Source organism: Typopeltis vanoorti, unplaced genomic scaffold (assembly GCF_054136105.1).
Source record: "Typopeltis vanoorti isolate ZY-2024b unplaced genomic scaffold, IOZ_Tvanoo_1.0 HiC_scaffold_24, whole genome shotgun sequence".
Classification (NCBI taxonomy): domain Eukaryota; kingdom Metazoa; phylum Arthropoda; class Arachnida; order Uropygi; family Thelyphonidae; genus Typopeltis; species Typopeltis vanoorti.
Window position 1 is genome coordinate 2393549 of NW_028328064.1, and position 15073 is coordinate 2408621.

Genomic DNA, 15073 nt, shown 5'->3' on the forward strand with positions numbered 1-15073 from the left:
TATTATATTATATTATATTATATATGTAGAAAATTTTTAACTTGGGTATATTATGTATTTAAGATACCAAGTAATTTTATATAAACTTGGTTTTTAATTCTATTTCCCAAGTAAACAAACAGACAAGTATTTCAAGTTTGCGCTTGCACGTAGTGCAAGACTGAGGCAACTCCTGCAGGTAGTGCAGGACCGGCAACTCGTGGTAAAGGTGGATACAGAAACTCTGCTAAAGAGACAAAAATGCAACTTTTCAAGTTACTTCAGACCTCAGATAAACGGGAAAAGTGATATCATAGCGGGATATAAATTGATCTTCCACTTAAAGGCACGCGCGGCGGGAGTCGAACCGTCATCCTGTCGATTAAAGAGCGGATACGATACCCACTATGCCGGATATGCTGTGTATTATGATGCGTGGTTTAATCAGTGACTCTGCCTATTTTCCTACCTTGACTCTTATTATCAATATATGTATTTTCCGTTTTTCTAATGAATGCAGATAATGATTGTTTTATGGAAAACAGCCAAAATGAAAAGCAGACGGAAGTAATGACCATCCCGACCTTCTCATGTTCTGTTTTATTCCCTTATTTCCGAAATAACGCGTGGAATTTTCCAAGTTTGATCATCATAATCGAAACCGAGGGGAAACCTTACTAACTCGAGGGGGGGAAAACCCTTATTTGCACATAGCCCAAGTAGTGTTGCTGCTATGTGTGAAATCTATTTGTGCAATAGTTTTCTGGTGGGAAAACCTCAACATAACTTCAAGACCATGATCTGACAACGATCATCAAATCCAGAAGAGTGAATGAAGTGGCCCTTGTTGCTAATGGACATTTTCTGCTAGGCTTAATACCATTTACTTCTCTGAGAAGGCGGATTTGGACCCACATGCACACGCTCGTCTTCTGTTTATTTTGTTATAAACATTTGCTATTATTTTGGTTCCAAAATGTCATAGCCTTGTTGCAGTATAATAGAAAAGTATAATAGAACTCAAAACCGAATGGAATTCTAAGTATGGGAGGAATATAACAAGACAAGACAGCATGTTTCAAATGTATAGAATGGAGGTTCATAACCGTTAGTATCCCGTGCCCTGTCGTGCATATCACGATTTCGAGGGGATGAGGAATGTGTGTAGTTTGTAAAAACATATTAAAGACTTATGACTGTGTATTTCATAAACATTGTCACATTAATGACAATTCAAGCATATATAGTGTACAAAGAAACAGATAAATCAATAGACACTCCAAAGTTACTACAGTTTCTGAATTGTTTAGTTTTCTTGTTCATTTTGATATTCAAATAAAATTATTGAGGAAGATGGATTTGAAAAAAGGGACATGAAATTTTTATGTTTATCAAAATTGGGAATGAGTTACAAAACGACCTGTAAAAAATGAAATGCATCGAAACTGCATTTCGCCAGTAGGAGGAAAAGTGGCGCTATCATATATCACTCTATAAGCCTGTTCTATACGTTTTCTATTGTATATTCAAATAAAGACATTGTATACCCAGAACAAGTAACAAAGGTTTTAACAGCAAAACGTAGACATTGGGGGATGGTTGGATCGATTTCTTACAGTGTACAATGAGATCCACCAAGGGAACGAAAATGTCCACAGTGTATTTTGCCCTTCAGCTAATTCCTGCATCAAAGAAAAGTCACAAGGAAGTGAGGTCAGATGTACGGGACGGCCACTCTATAGGATAAGAGTGATTGATCACCTGTCATTAAAAGAATGTTGTAGCAGCAATTCTTTCGCGGATCTGACAAATGTTAGGAGATGTCTCATCGAAACTGATGAAATTGAAAAAATCCAATGGAAATCAATATGTAGAGATGTCACTGGTAACTAACAGAAAATCAGCAATGAAAATAGCTCGGAAACTACACCATATGCATTTAAATTTTGAATGAAACACCCCCTTATACTTATCACATATTCTGTTCTAAATGGCTACAATTCGTGCCAAAAAGTGAATGTTATTCTGATCTGATTACTGGTATGACACGAATGCATAAGATGAAGTTCTTGTAAGGGGAAGCGAACAAATTATTCTACAATGGCGTATACCACACTTGTTCGTTTAAAAACATCATTCCTTAATAATGCTACGGCAACTTCTGTTTTACCATGCACTGAATGGACTGGTTTCTATTATTCTCTAACCTAATGTAAGCTATGTTGTTTCTCAGCCTTTGTTATACGTGTTTTGAATAACTGCATCACAAGCTTCTTCAATGACATTATTTCAGTTTCTCAGTCAATACAAATTTGTTACAGGGAGAGCTAATTTGTTCCTGTTTGTATAATACTTAATATAGTTACTTTTGGTCCTAGTAAACTCAAGTACTAGATTTTACCCTTCTTTTCTGCATGGATGAACGTGAAATACAACTAAGATGTATGAAATTATGCATTGTCTATATTTCTCATAAATATAACAGCTGATTTTTTTTTCATCATTTTTTATAGTCCTTTATTTGTACGTCTATATTTTGGACAATGTACAAAGTTGGTGTGAAGCTTACATCAATATCATAGAAGTAATTAATATTTTAAAACTTTAATGAAGACATTCTAAAAAAATTCAAGATTCTTCGTTTAACTTTTTTAAACTGTCACGTTGGTAACCCTAAAATTTTATCTTTGCTAAATAAAATTCAAAACAAAAACAAAATAATGATTTAATTTCTGATTTTAAATGTTTTTGAATCACTTTTCTACAAAATTCTTTTTCTTTCTAATAAAAGAATGGAAATTCTTAAGAAGAAAAAAAAAAGTGAGTATTGGATCCTTCCTGTGTTTGTAGGAAAATCAAAATAAGTTAAATTAATTTCCACTATTGTCTCCGCATGTAACACTTAACTAGCAATATCTGAAACATTGTTTAGAACTTGTGTTTAAATCAACATTTCATATCATAATACGTCCTGTAATGTTGAATTTCTAATCCGAAAGTGATGGCCATATTGCAATATACTTTACACCTTAGATTTGTCAGTAGTCTAATAAATAGGCGGTAAAATAGTTATCTTGTGTTGCCACTTCATTGAAAATCTGCGAAATGTATATTAGAATGAGTGGTTTATATATGAGAAGAAATTTGTCAAAATAAAATGGAGTTGAAATAATATTAATAATCCCAACTTTGCTCATTCAAACCATTTACACTAAAAATTTCTCTCTCTTTGCAAATTAAGAAATGACGTCTGACGCACCCTCTGATTTTAACAAAATCTACTTCAGTATTCAACACATTCAAGTACCTTATTCTTAAAGACTGTCCTTATTATATAAGGACTGGCTTAAAGGGGCGAAGCAAGAATGCTTTTCATCTTCCCCGTTATCTGGGATAAGGTGTTATTGAGATATATAACAATAACAATTTGATGAAAGTACTAACTTTCATCAAACTGTTATATATTTCATATTTATTTTTAAAAAGGTGTATGATTTATTTGTTAGTAATTTTTAAAAAAAAAATTAATTTGATGGTATTTTTTTAGAATTTTCTTTAAGAACATAACTAGAAAAATAGTTTTACATATAAATAAATATTTGCAAACCAAATTAAGTAAAATAATTTATTACAATTTGCTGCTACCGGTATTTAAAAGTGGGCTGATTCCGAGTCAGAAATTTGAGACAATTCATATGCTACTCAAGGCCGCCCAAAGTCTAGCATTCTGTGTGCTACTACTTGATGTTGGTCCGTGAAAAATAGTTCTTTTTTTTTTTTTTTTTTTTTCTAAGCATCACTCAATAGACATTAACAAACATCGTTGTGCTCAGTGATTAAACTGCGTTATTTATCTTAGTTAAAATTAGTGACATATTTCCAGGTCACAATGTAAACATAAAAGTAATGCTATTTAACTTAACAATTATTATAAACAATTGTTTGTAAGAATATATATATATATATTAAATGTTTTTTTAGTTGAATTCTCAAATAACTTTAAAAAATAATAAAAATCAATTTTTTAAATATTATTAATAAATATTAACACACCATTTTTAAAAATAAATATAAAAGATAGTTTTGCTCGAAAAATTTGTGTTCGTCACGCTGACTCCAACGATCTGTTTTGGGTAAGACACCATTTTCTTCTTATTATTTATTAGCAAATTATTATTGTTATTTGCTCTTTAAAAGTGAAGTTAAATTAAGTGCGCAGGTCTGTGCATTTAAATGCGACATTTTGATTTCAAAATGAAAAAAAAAAAAAAAAAGATTCAGCAGATGAGTCCATAGAAACAGATGATATAAGTAAATCAGTCAAAAATACAAATATTGTTTATCCTCTTACTGCTTTCTTTGTTTATTTAGTTTTCGCCATTTCTTTACAAATTAAATTCATTTCGTCATAAATGCGCGATTACAAGTATTGACGGGAATGTCCCATATAAGGAATGATGTATATTTTTATGTCTCAGCAGTCTACAACTTCATCAGGAGTTTCTCTTAGGCTGCGGCACGTGAACTTTTTTTCCGAAACATATCGTAGCTACAGTTATTCGTATTTACTTACCGACAAATACACCAAATCAAATCTATGGCACATAAAACATCTGAAGATTATATATTATTACAGTGAATGAATTTATCACAGAATAAATAACCGTATTGTCCTTATAATAAGGACTGGCTTAAAGGGGCGAAACAAGAATGCTTTTCATCTTCTCCAGGATAAGGTGTCATTGAGCTATTAAAGCTCTTATCATATCATAGCAGGAGGGTAACAGCAATAGCTGAGCCTCAGCTATAACTACATTGGCTATTGAGGTCTACCAATTTCAATTCCGATTCTGAATAAATAACGATAGGTACAATATTAATTTGAATAATCATATATTTAATTTATAGAGGTGTTGTTAAATTTATATATTTTTAAAGATCAAATATTAAATATCTTTTAATATTTGAATTTGAATTATAGAGTTAATAATATTTGCATTACTTTTCATTAAGAAAAATGTTTAGCTAAAGATTATATACTAAAATGAATTATATATATAAATATATAAACACACATATACACGCTATATGTAATGAATGGAAAACATTGAAAGTATTCAACCAAGAGAAAATGCTATCTAAACAGTGTTACCGTTGTTTTGCAAGCGAACAGTATCTACTCATTTCACTACTGCAGCCACGTGTACACTATGAGGGGGTTCCACTACAGGAAGAATAATTAAATGACTTACCTGATCCGTTTGTAGCTCGGGGCCCAACATCATTCGAGGATGCGGATGTGTTGGAGGTGGTGGTGGTGGCGGAGGAGGAACTGGCGGAGCTCCTTGTTGGTAGAAGTTCCTACAGAGAAGAAAGCAATACTTAATCCCAACTAGTGCCACAGCAAACTAAGCTCGGTAAGTGTGTGTGTGTGTGCGTGCGCGCGCGTGCGTGCGTGCGTGTGTGTATGTATACACTGGAAGCCAACGTTGTCTGCACACTAACTCGGCTTTTAGTGGACGCTCTCCCCCAAGGTCGCAAAAGCAATGATCAAGGTAATTTGGTCCCTCATTGCCACACACTGTCGGCAAGGCCTGTTTTTTTTCCCCCTCCCTCCCTCCAATCTTACCACTCGTTACACTTCAGTTCTGACGTCAGCGAGAAGCACACCCGCCGGCGTTTTCAAAATTAAGCTCGACCGGTTGCACACCTGCAGAGACAAAGTACCGCCAGACATGCACGTGTTGACAAGGCTCTGGAGCTCTCTGTGTGGTTACTATGGTGACCAAGTTACGTCACCAACTTGTTCGGTTGCGCAGTTTCTTTCAGTTTCAGAGAATCGTTTACGCACACGCACACGCATACTTGACACACAAGTGCAACATGTAATTTCGTGAAAAACATTTCAAAATCAAAAAAAAATTCAACAAGCCGTTATAAACAAAAGTTTCACTAACGTATAGAATCATTTGGGAATAACAAAATATTGATGAAAATCAATTTTTGAATGACACGAATAAACGAAAATGAGTATTATTATTTTATCCCAAGCAAGGAGGTGGGGGGGGGGGGAGGGAGTGAAAGCGAAATACGGTAAATATGTACAAGAGGCGCATCTGCTACTGCTACCCTACGTTCAAGTACGAAACCGCGTTTACACTTCGCTACGTAACAATAGTGAACATTTCACTGTTGCCAAGGTAACCACTGTCATTTGCAGAATAAAAATGACTTCTTTTACAACGATGGACTATTGTGAAATAATTATGGCTTTTTATATTAATAAAAGATATTTTTTCATTACCATATGAAACTATTCTTATATTTGTCAAGGAAGTTGATATTTATGTGAATCGCATGACACAGTCATAAGAATTGCAGAATATTGCAAAATCAATATATAAATTTTGATAAAACATTATACATTGAAAATTCCTGTACCTTATAATATGCATAGAAACTACAGATACGAACAGAGAAATAGTTTATTCAAAACACAGAGCTTGTTAATTGGTTGGATATTCAACATACAAACCTATGAATCGAAAATAGCAGTCAAATCATTTATTGAATTCACTGGAGGTTTTCGTTAGTAACAGGTGAACGAAATCATGACAGCCAAGCCTTACAAAAAAAATGGAATAATATATGTAAGAACAATATTTTTCATCAATTTACCTCCAGCAAAACAGAAGACGGTAAACAAACCTGCCATATGACCTTAGCTGTCTTGATGTTGCTTCTAAGAAAAAGTAATTCGATTTCCCAGAACATATAATCAGGAATGATAACTTTCCTCATATGATAAAAGATTATTACACTATAATTTCAATCCTTGTGTTGTTGATAATATTATTGCTGTTTTTATAAACAGTAATTAGTGTGTTTAAATTATTTTAAAATTTATGATTGTTATGTGTGAACATAATTAGACATAATTCTTTAAGTTCAATAAATCACAATCGAAATATGCATCTCCAAATAATATGGAATGAAACTGTGAAGCTCTGTTGTTCTAGCAGGGGGGGGGGATTCTGTTTATACAGCTGTGACAGTTTGGTTAAGCACAAGCTGTGAACAGGTGCATTGCAGCTCTTGCAAATGAGAAATTACGTATCAGTATCTACTTATTCGTATGTGCATATGACGGGCAAGTAGAGACTTCAGAGGTTGTTTAAATGGCAAAAGTGATATACGTCCATAACACCCACACGCCTTCTATTTCCAAAAATATATCATTCCAAAAAGGAAGTCTTTATTTCAGACCTCTTTAACAGATCAATGCTTGCCATGCTTTTTTGTTCTCATAATTACAATTAATAATTTTTTATCATAGGACTTTTTTGACTTTATGATCGCAATAGTCACCGGAATAGTCCTTAAGGACTGGCTTAAAGGGGCGAAGCAAGATTGCTTTTCATCTTCTCCGTTATCTGTAGAGGACAGTGTAGGGATAAGTTGTTATTGAGCTATTAAAGCTCTGATCATGGCATTGGGGTAACAGCAATAGCCGAGCCTCAGTTGGAACTTCATTGGCTACAGCACTGCTATCCATTAATCACCGCATCTCACGGTCTACCATCCGTCATCGGATTAATTTCAGTAGTACATCTTAAATATAAATATTATAGATATAATTGATTGGTTTCTTTTGTTATATTACAAAATCTAAAAAATTCTAAAACTAAAAATTCATATTTCTCTTTAATTCAATTTTATATTAATATATCAATTATATTCTATAAGAATTACTTTTACTATTTGAATAATGATACAAATTAAATCTAGTCATGAGTTTAGTATACAGTGTTCTAAAATGCACTTCTCATAATTTAAAAATATTAAATTATTAGTTATTACAAAATTCCCAGGCTATGTGTAGCTCGCTAACAAAATTAAACTTCAAATATTTATGACAACTTATGTACTTTAAAAATTGAATCATTTCAAATTCTGAAGTTTTGAGAATTACTCGTAAAATGCAGATAACATTATCATAGAACAAGATATCAAACTGCATTAACTCTAGGCAACGGTGTTTATGCACATAAATAAATAACAGATAATAAAATGGAACTATTTATCTTCAAATTTTATTCGTCATATTAAAAAAAAAAAAACATTCTAAGTTTATTATGTATTTATTCTTCAAATTTCTTTTATTTAAAAAATTTAATCCCTATATTTGATAGCGTCTTGGTAATTTTACAAAAGCCTAAGTAATTGGAATCCACATTATGTTAATTTAAACACTTTTAATTAATCAAAGCACATTTCGAAAGATATTTTTTATGAACATTACCTTTAAAGCAGCATTTATCAGTGCTCACCTACCAAGCGATATGACTCACTATGTCGGATAGATTATAGAAAAGATATAGTGGTACTTGTATTTTAACCTTCTCCCATTGCTCTAATCAGTTAAACTTATAAAGATCGAAGCCGACATGTGTTGGTCTTGCTGGAAAGCTCGTAGATAGGGGCAAACAGAAAATGGGTTCATATCTTTGTTTAGAAGGAGTTCGTTAGTTAAGTAATGCAAAATTTCCAACGCGGTCCCTCTTAAACATATACTTCTTTTTCGCAATGGGGGGAAGGAGAAATTCTATCCTTTGAATATGACAGTAAACTCAGATATCATTGGCATTATTCTACTAAGCTATTTCAGATAAAGAAGGTTTTCCCCCCCTCACAAAATAGACAAATCAGCCGATGAACACATAATACATTCAACTTTAACTGCTTCAGTATTAATTTAAATCAATGCAGCTCATTAAGAATGTTTCCTAGCCAGAGAAGATCTCTACCTGAGAACTGCAAACTTAGAAAGTCTGAAATATTTTATTATAGCATGCCATCGCCAGTTATTTGACATTGATTCACTCAATTTATGCTAATCCGGCACTTTTTAAGGACACATGTTGTTTTGTTGATTGTGCAGTTGAAAGTTTAAAAAATTAAATTTCTCGAAAAAAATTCCAAGAAAAAAAGTTAAAATTGATGCACGGAGATCTAGCGAATGATTTCATTTGAGAAATACGTGCGGTACTGGAAAATTCCATCCATCAACTCTCTTAGGGTAAATATTTTATGGCTGTGTTCAGAACTGGCTTGCCTGTTTTGAAGGATATAAAAAAAACCTGAGTGTTCGGAAGAAAAAAATCCTCTACTTCCATACGAGACTGGTTAACGCTCTTTTCATTGAAAAGTCCTGATAAAGGTTTCTCACGTCATAGAACGGGTTCGAATTCAGGTCTTTCCACCTAAAAGGCTTCGTCAAAACCCACAGAACTACGCAGGCTTTTCGGGAATATTATCTTTCCAGTACCGCACGAATACTTAAAAGTTTAGCTGAAAATGTAGACGTTCGAGTATCACCGAGTATGGCAGACGTTTAAAAGCGGTGGACTTTTAAACACCCACACACAAAATGCATAAAAGGGGAGTATAGAGTTAAAAACATCCAAAAATAATAACTTCAGAAAAAAAAAATGCAAATTTTTTAGTTGTACAACTTTTTAGTGATCATTTTTAGATAACCTAAGAAAAGAACTTAAAAAATGTTTAGAATTTTGAAAATTTTTTTTACTAACGCTAGGCTCTTATCATCATCATCAGACCTCCATGGAGTTGAAAAACTCATCGTAAGAGAACCCACTGTCACACACAGCTCATCATACATATCTTGCCATAAATGCCCTTCATCTCCGCAGTCTCTAGGTAAAAAACCTACTCACCGTCCTTATACAGCTTCCAGGGATATGAAAAACACTCTTCCAGATTAATCTTGTAACAAAATTAACAACTTATGCCTCAATGATATCTCTTCTCCCTCCTATCTACGAGACTCTGAACTATATTTCCTCCATCTTTCTTTATACTTAACATTCCAGCTACCATCTCAATCGTCATTAAACCCTTTCTAATATCTCTTCATCCTTTGAAAACTAGGTGACCAAAAGTGTGAACAATATTCCATACGCAGCCTAATCAAGACCTTATACAATGGAACCACACCAGCCTACACGTCATTGTCCTCCGCATCTTTGCCATAATCCGATGTGCTGCCCTAACAATTTTAGTGATGTGTCCCCTTAATTTTAGGTCCTTATCCACCATCATGTATTACTTTTGTCCAATGCATTTGTCACGTGGTTATAATAAATAAGCAGAGTATTAAAACATGGTATTTCTTTAGCAAACCCCATGCTATCCATTCAAAAGAGTATTGCTGGTGTAGTCAACCCAGTTCTGAATGTTGGTCCTTACTAACCTCTCCGCTTTAACCACGCTCTACACCAATTAGCCTATAATTTGCAGACAATTTTGCCTTCTTTCCATGGAATTTGTGACAGTGACTCACATAAACAAGTACGTCAAGGCAGATATCAACTCCATGGCACATTCCCTCACAGCATACGGGGATATATCATTAAGCCATACATTTTATTAACATCGAGTTTACTCGATTCCCCCATATACTTCCTGTTCACTCACCATCAGACCTTCCTCTATCTCTCTATTCCCATGCACTTGCGTTCTGCATGGTGTTATATTCATGAGAATGAAATACCTTTATAAATTGCTCATTTAATATCTCCATAGTGGTTATCATTCTACCATTGTCGCCAATCGTATCATCCTTCCATAATTATTCTTTCTTATGCTGGCTGCGTATCAAAAGAATTCGCTGTTTTCTTCCCCCCCCCCCCCGTTCATTAGCTAACTACTTATATTAACGCAGAACTTCTTATATCAATATCGTGTTTACGTTTAAAACAATACAGTATATTACATTGTGATTTTCAAATCACTGTATTTCGTCCTATTCTATTAAATTTTGATAAATTAAAAATATTTTTAGATTATGTTCAAAGATTAAAATAATTTTGACATATTCGCTTTATCAAAATTATTAAATCGTAAAAATATTAAATAAGTGAATTAAAAATATCACATTAATATTGTATTTGAAAATACAGTATTATCAAAATACAATCCTAATTATTATAAAATTAAATTCTGTAATTGAAATAGTTGAGGAATTATTCAACTATAAGAATATTACTCTTGAAAAGAAAATCAGTTTACTATATAGAATTTCTCGCTAGATGGCGGCTGTAGCAGAAAAATATAAAACGCTGCTCTTAAACAAGCAACATCTGTTTATTACGTTTTTGAGGAAATTCCAACGATTTAGATGGAAATAGCCTGATAAGTCAATGCATTTTACTTGCATATAGATGTTATTGGTTATTATTTTTTAGTAATCTTGATAATAGGCTCAAATAACCTTGATAGGTTAATCCTACACGGCATTTTGCACACGCATATGACGAGGCAAAACTCTAGCCTGATGTGATTGCATATACATTCTGAAGGTCGACTACACTATGCGATGTAGTCATGAGTGACCTTGATAAGCTTCTATGGAGCAGAATAAAAAAGTTTAAAGAATATATATATATATATATTCTTTAAACTTTTTTAAAGAATTACGATGAAAGAATAAAATGAAGGAGGAGAAAGGGAATGAAAATAATTCAAAAAAAAAGAATACGCAGTATATGATTTATTCTGCAAAAGTTAACAGCAATATAATATTTTTATTATATTAAGTCCTTCACCACACGTACTGTACTAATTCGCAGTACTGTTTATCACCTTATAGTGCGCATATCGCGCTAATATTGAAAACTTCGACTCTCTTCGCCTATTTTTCTTAGTGATGTTATTGACTTCCTTTTAAAAAACCTACTCATTTTCAAAGGAACGGAATAGTTCTATAACAAATAAAAAATCAAATAGCAACAAAATAATACGAACGCATTAAAAACATACGTCCGTTAGCGAACTTGTTCCATTATTTTGACACAATACAGTATTTTAGCTGCACGAAATAATACTTAGTTATTTGACGATACTAAACCGGATGTGACATCATAGAAATATTACGGCACATTCGTCTCAAAGAAACGTTTACCTCTGAAGCTTTATATATATATATATATATATATATATATATATATATATATATATATATATATAATGTTTTAACCGATTTAACGTTTAATATACTGTCTAGACTATTATTTTATGTTTGTCGCCGACACGAAAATAAACAAGTAAACAAAAAATAAACAACCAGTCAAGGAACTCGTAGATAAATATTAAATACTAGTTTCTTTTTTACCTACTAGTAAGTAGGTAAAAAAAAAAATAAACAAATCAGCTAACTCATAGATAAACAATACGTAAACATGTATGCAGACAAAAAACTAATAACCAAGTAAATTAGCGTTCAAGAATCATGATAACTGCTGTAACATTGATATCGTTCAATAGTCTCGACGAGTGTTCGACAGTGAAAGGTTTGTATTCCTTTTCATTCTACATGATTTTTTTTTGAGCCAATTTTCATTTGTATAATGATCTGAGCTATTTTTTTAACCATATTAGTCTGATTAATTTTACCTGATTTAAACTTCATTGCTAAGAAGACACCTTATGGACATTATCAACAGCAAACGATGCTTAGAAATTATCTAATTGTTGTTAAGAAATATTTTATTTGCTCTTCGCATTGGATACTGGAGAAATTTCATAACAGCAGAAATACTTGAATTTCTTTTCCAAGAATTACAAATACGATATTCGTTCAGTGGCGATCAAGGCTAAATTAGTTTAACCGATACGAATCAGCAACAAGAACGTGACCAGAAAATAAACATGGTAAAAAAAAGAAGATCAAGTTAAACAACGTTTATCTCTCATTAGCTAAAAGACAAGGTCAAGCTCTGTATTAACAGATTCGAATCTAGATATCCACAGACATCCAGTTTATGTGGAGTAATAACTTCATTATTTAGACACAGTCAAGGATAATTGCGATTCTAGAATATTTTTCAGAATGGTTGAAAAGAAGAATAATCAAGAAAAGGAAAGAAAACATTCTCTCACTAAGTGAGAGAATGTTAAGTCTTTGATTTAGTAAGCAAAACTTCCCCTCATCCTCCAGCAAACGAACTTGTAAACAACGAAGTCAACTCTTCAGAACAGCAAGAAAACATCCCAAATATCTGTTTATCTCAGCACAGAAAGATCCGGTAAAACCATATTTAGTCTGTTTATCCATGACAAATGTGAGGATGAGGGGGTGCTGAAGAAAACAAGGGGTCAAAACGTTTTTAAAAATCCTACTGATGGTATCAGTAAGGAAGTTTAACATTAGCGTTAGGGAAAAGGGGCGACCCTTTACCTTGAATGTTGAACAACAGTCCTTAAGTATCATTACAAACCCCCCACGTCCCGTTCCTTTGACCTATCCCACTGCATTCCCAGTGATAACTAGCTTTAAGTCCTTCCTATATATCTTACATGAATATGACCTGCAATTATTAAGATGTACCTGCTTAGAATAAGGAGGAACTACAAGAAAACAAAGAGAAAGAAAATAGTCACTAGAGCGGCTCTAGATAAAAGCAATTATTATTATTTTTTTTTTTGAAAAAAAATATTTACGTTCTTTTGTTATTTGTAAATGCAGTTATTTTTATAGATTTCTAAGGAGCCCACTTATGAGAGGTGTTGTGATGTGATGTCAAGCCAACCCTAACATAACCACTCATCTATCTTTTCCCCCTTTAAGAATCTCTCATTTCAGTATATCGTTTAAAAGCACGCACTCTGAGCTCTTAAAGGATAGCGTGAATTTTGAAATAGTGAAGATTAATATCCGCCAAAAGGTAAGGTTTTTAAAGGATAACTTTTTTCCTTTAAGGTTGACTTTTATTCTTTTAAGCACACACACACACACACACACACACACACACATATATATATATATATATATATATATATATATATCACTTTTTTTTAACGTTGTTTTTGCTTTTCTTAGGGTAAGAAAAGGACTTACTATGCTCGCTTGCGATAAGATGATTTAATTCCTACCTTCGCGGGCAGTAAATTATGATAGTTTTTAGGAATACGGCAAAACAACTAACGTTCGCCGAGCATTCTCCTCCATCTACTATAATAGCATCCTCATTCATGACTTCCTGAATTCAGTAGCTCAATGTTTTTCCTGGATTATCCTAATAGCACTGCCGACTGAATTTCAATGAAGTCTAGCAGGTAGCATTAATTATTATTAGATCCCCTTGTATAGCTTAAGGGTTATGCATCCTAAATAATCTGCGGTATGTAAGGATTTTGTTTTAAGCAGTTACTCCAAGCATGTATTCAAAGCATGTACTCAGCGATTTTTTCTTATCTCGCTCCTGTATTTATATTTATATATCTAACTTCCTAAATCACGTGCTTAAGTGACTCATTAAATATTAGTACGAATATGACGTAGAATATTTCTACGTTAATATTGTCCTTAAAAGGACTGGCTTAAAGGGGCGAAGCAAGAATGCTTTTCATATTCCCCGTTATCTGTAGAGGACAGTGTAGGGATAAGGTGTTATTGAGCTATATATATATATAATATAATATATATATATATAATATAAATATATAATATTATATATATATATAATATAAATATAAATAAAGCTCTGATCATGGCAGGAGGTAACAGCAATAGCCGAGCCTCAGTTAGAACTTCATTGGCTACAGCATTGCCATCCATTACCCTCCAATAGTATTAATCACCGCATATCACAGTCGATTCTCTACGTTAGTAGTCCTTATAAGGACTCGCTTAAAGGGGCGAAGCAAGAATGCTTTTCATCTTCCCCGTTATCTGTAGAGGACAGTGTAGGGATAAAATGTTATTGAGCTATTAAAGCTGATCATGGCAGGAGGGTAACAGCAACAGCCGAGCATCAGTTAGCACTTTATTGGCTACAGCATTGCCATCCATTACCCTCCAAGGGTATTTATTAATCACCGCATCTCAGGGTCTCCTCCTACGTTAATCCTAGGTTAATAAGTTCTTAAAAGAACTGGGCGATGGACTGAGTCCTTGACTCTTTATCCCGTCATCTGAATGAAGAAAATCTGTGTGAATGGGGTGTTATCGAGCTAAAAAGCTCTAGTCATGGCTGGGTAACGGCAATAGCCGAGCCTCAGTTAAAACTTCATG

At 33.2% G+C, this 15073-nt stretch overlaps 1 protein-coding gene across 4 annotated transcripts in view; it reads right to left on the reverse strand.

Moving 5' to 3' along the window:
- LOC150092171 (ETS homologous factor-like) overlaps positions 1-15073 on the reverse strand; it is a 69676-nt gene that overhangs the window by 27193 nt on the left and 27410 nt on the right. For all 4 annotated transcript variants that reach the window (XM_090415227.1, XM_090415226.1, XM_090415228.1 and 1 more), the window contains exon 2: positions 5232-5340. In XM_090415227.1, coding sequence (XP_090271353.1) covers positions 5232-5264 — 33 coding nt within the window. In that variant the 5' untranslated portion in view covers positions 5265-5340. The remainder of the gene's footprint in view (positions 1-5231; positions 5341-15073) is intronic.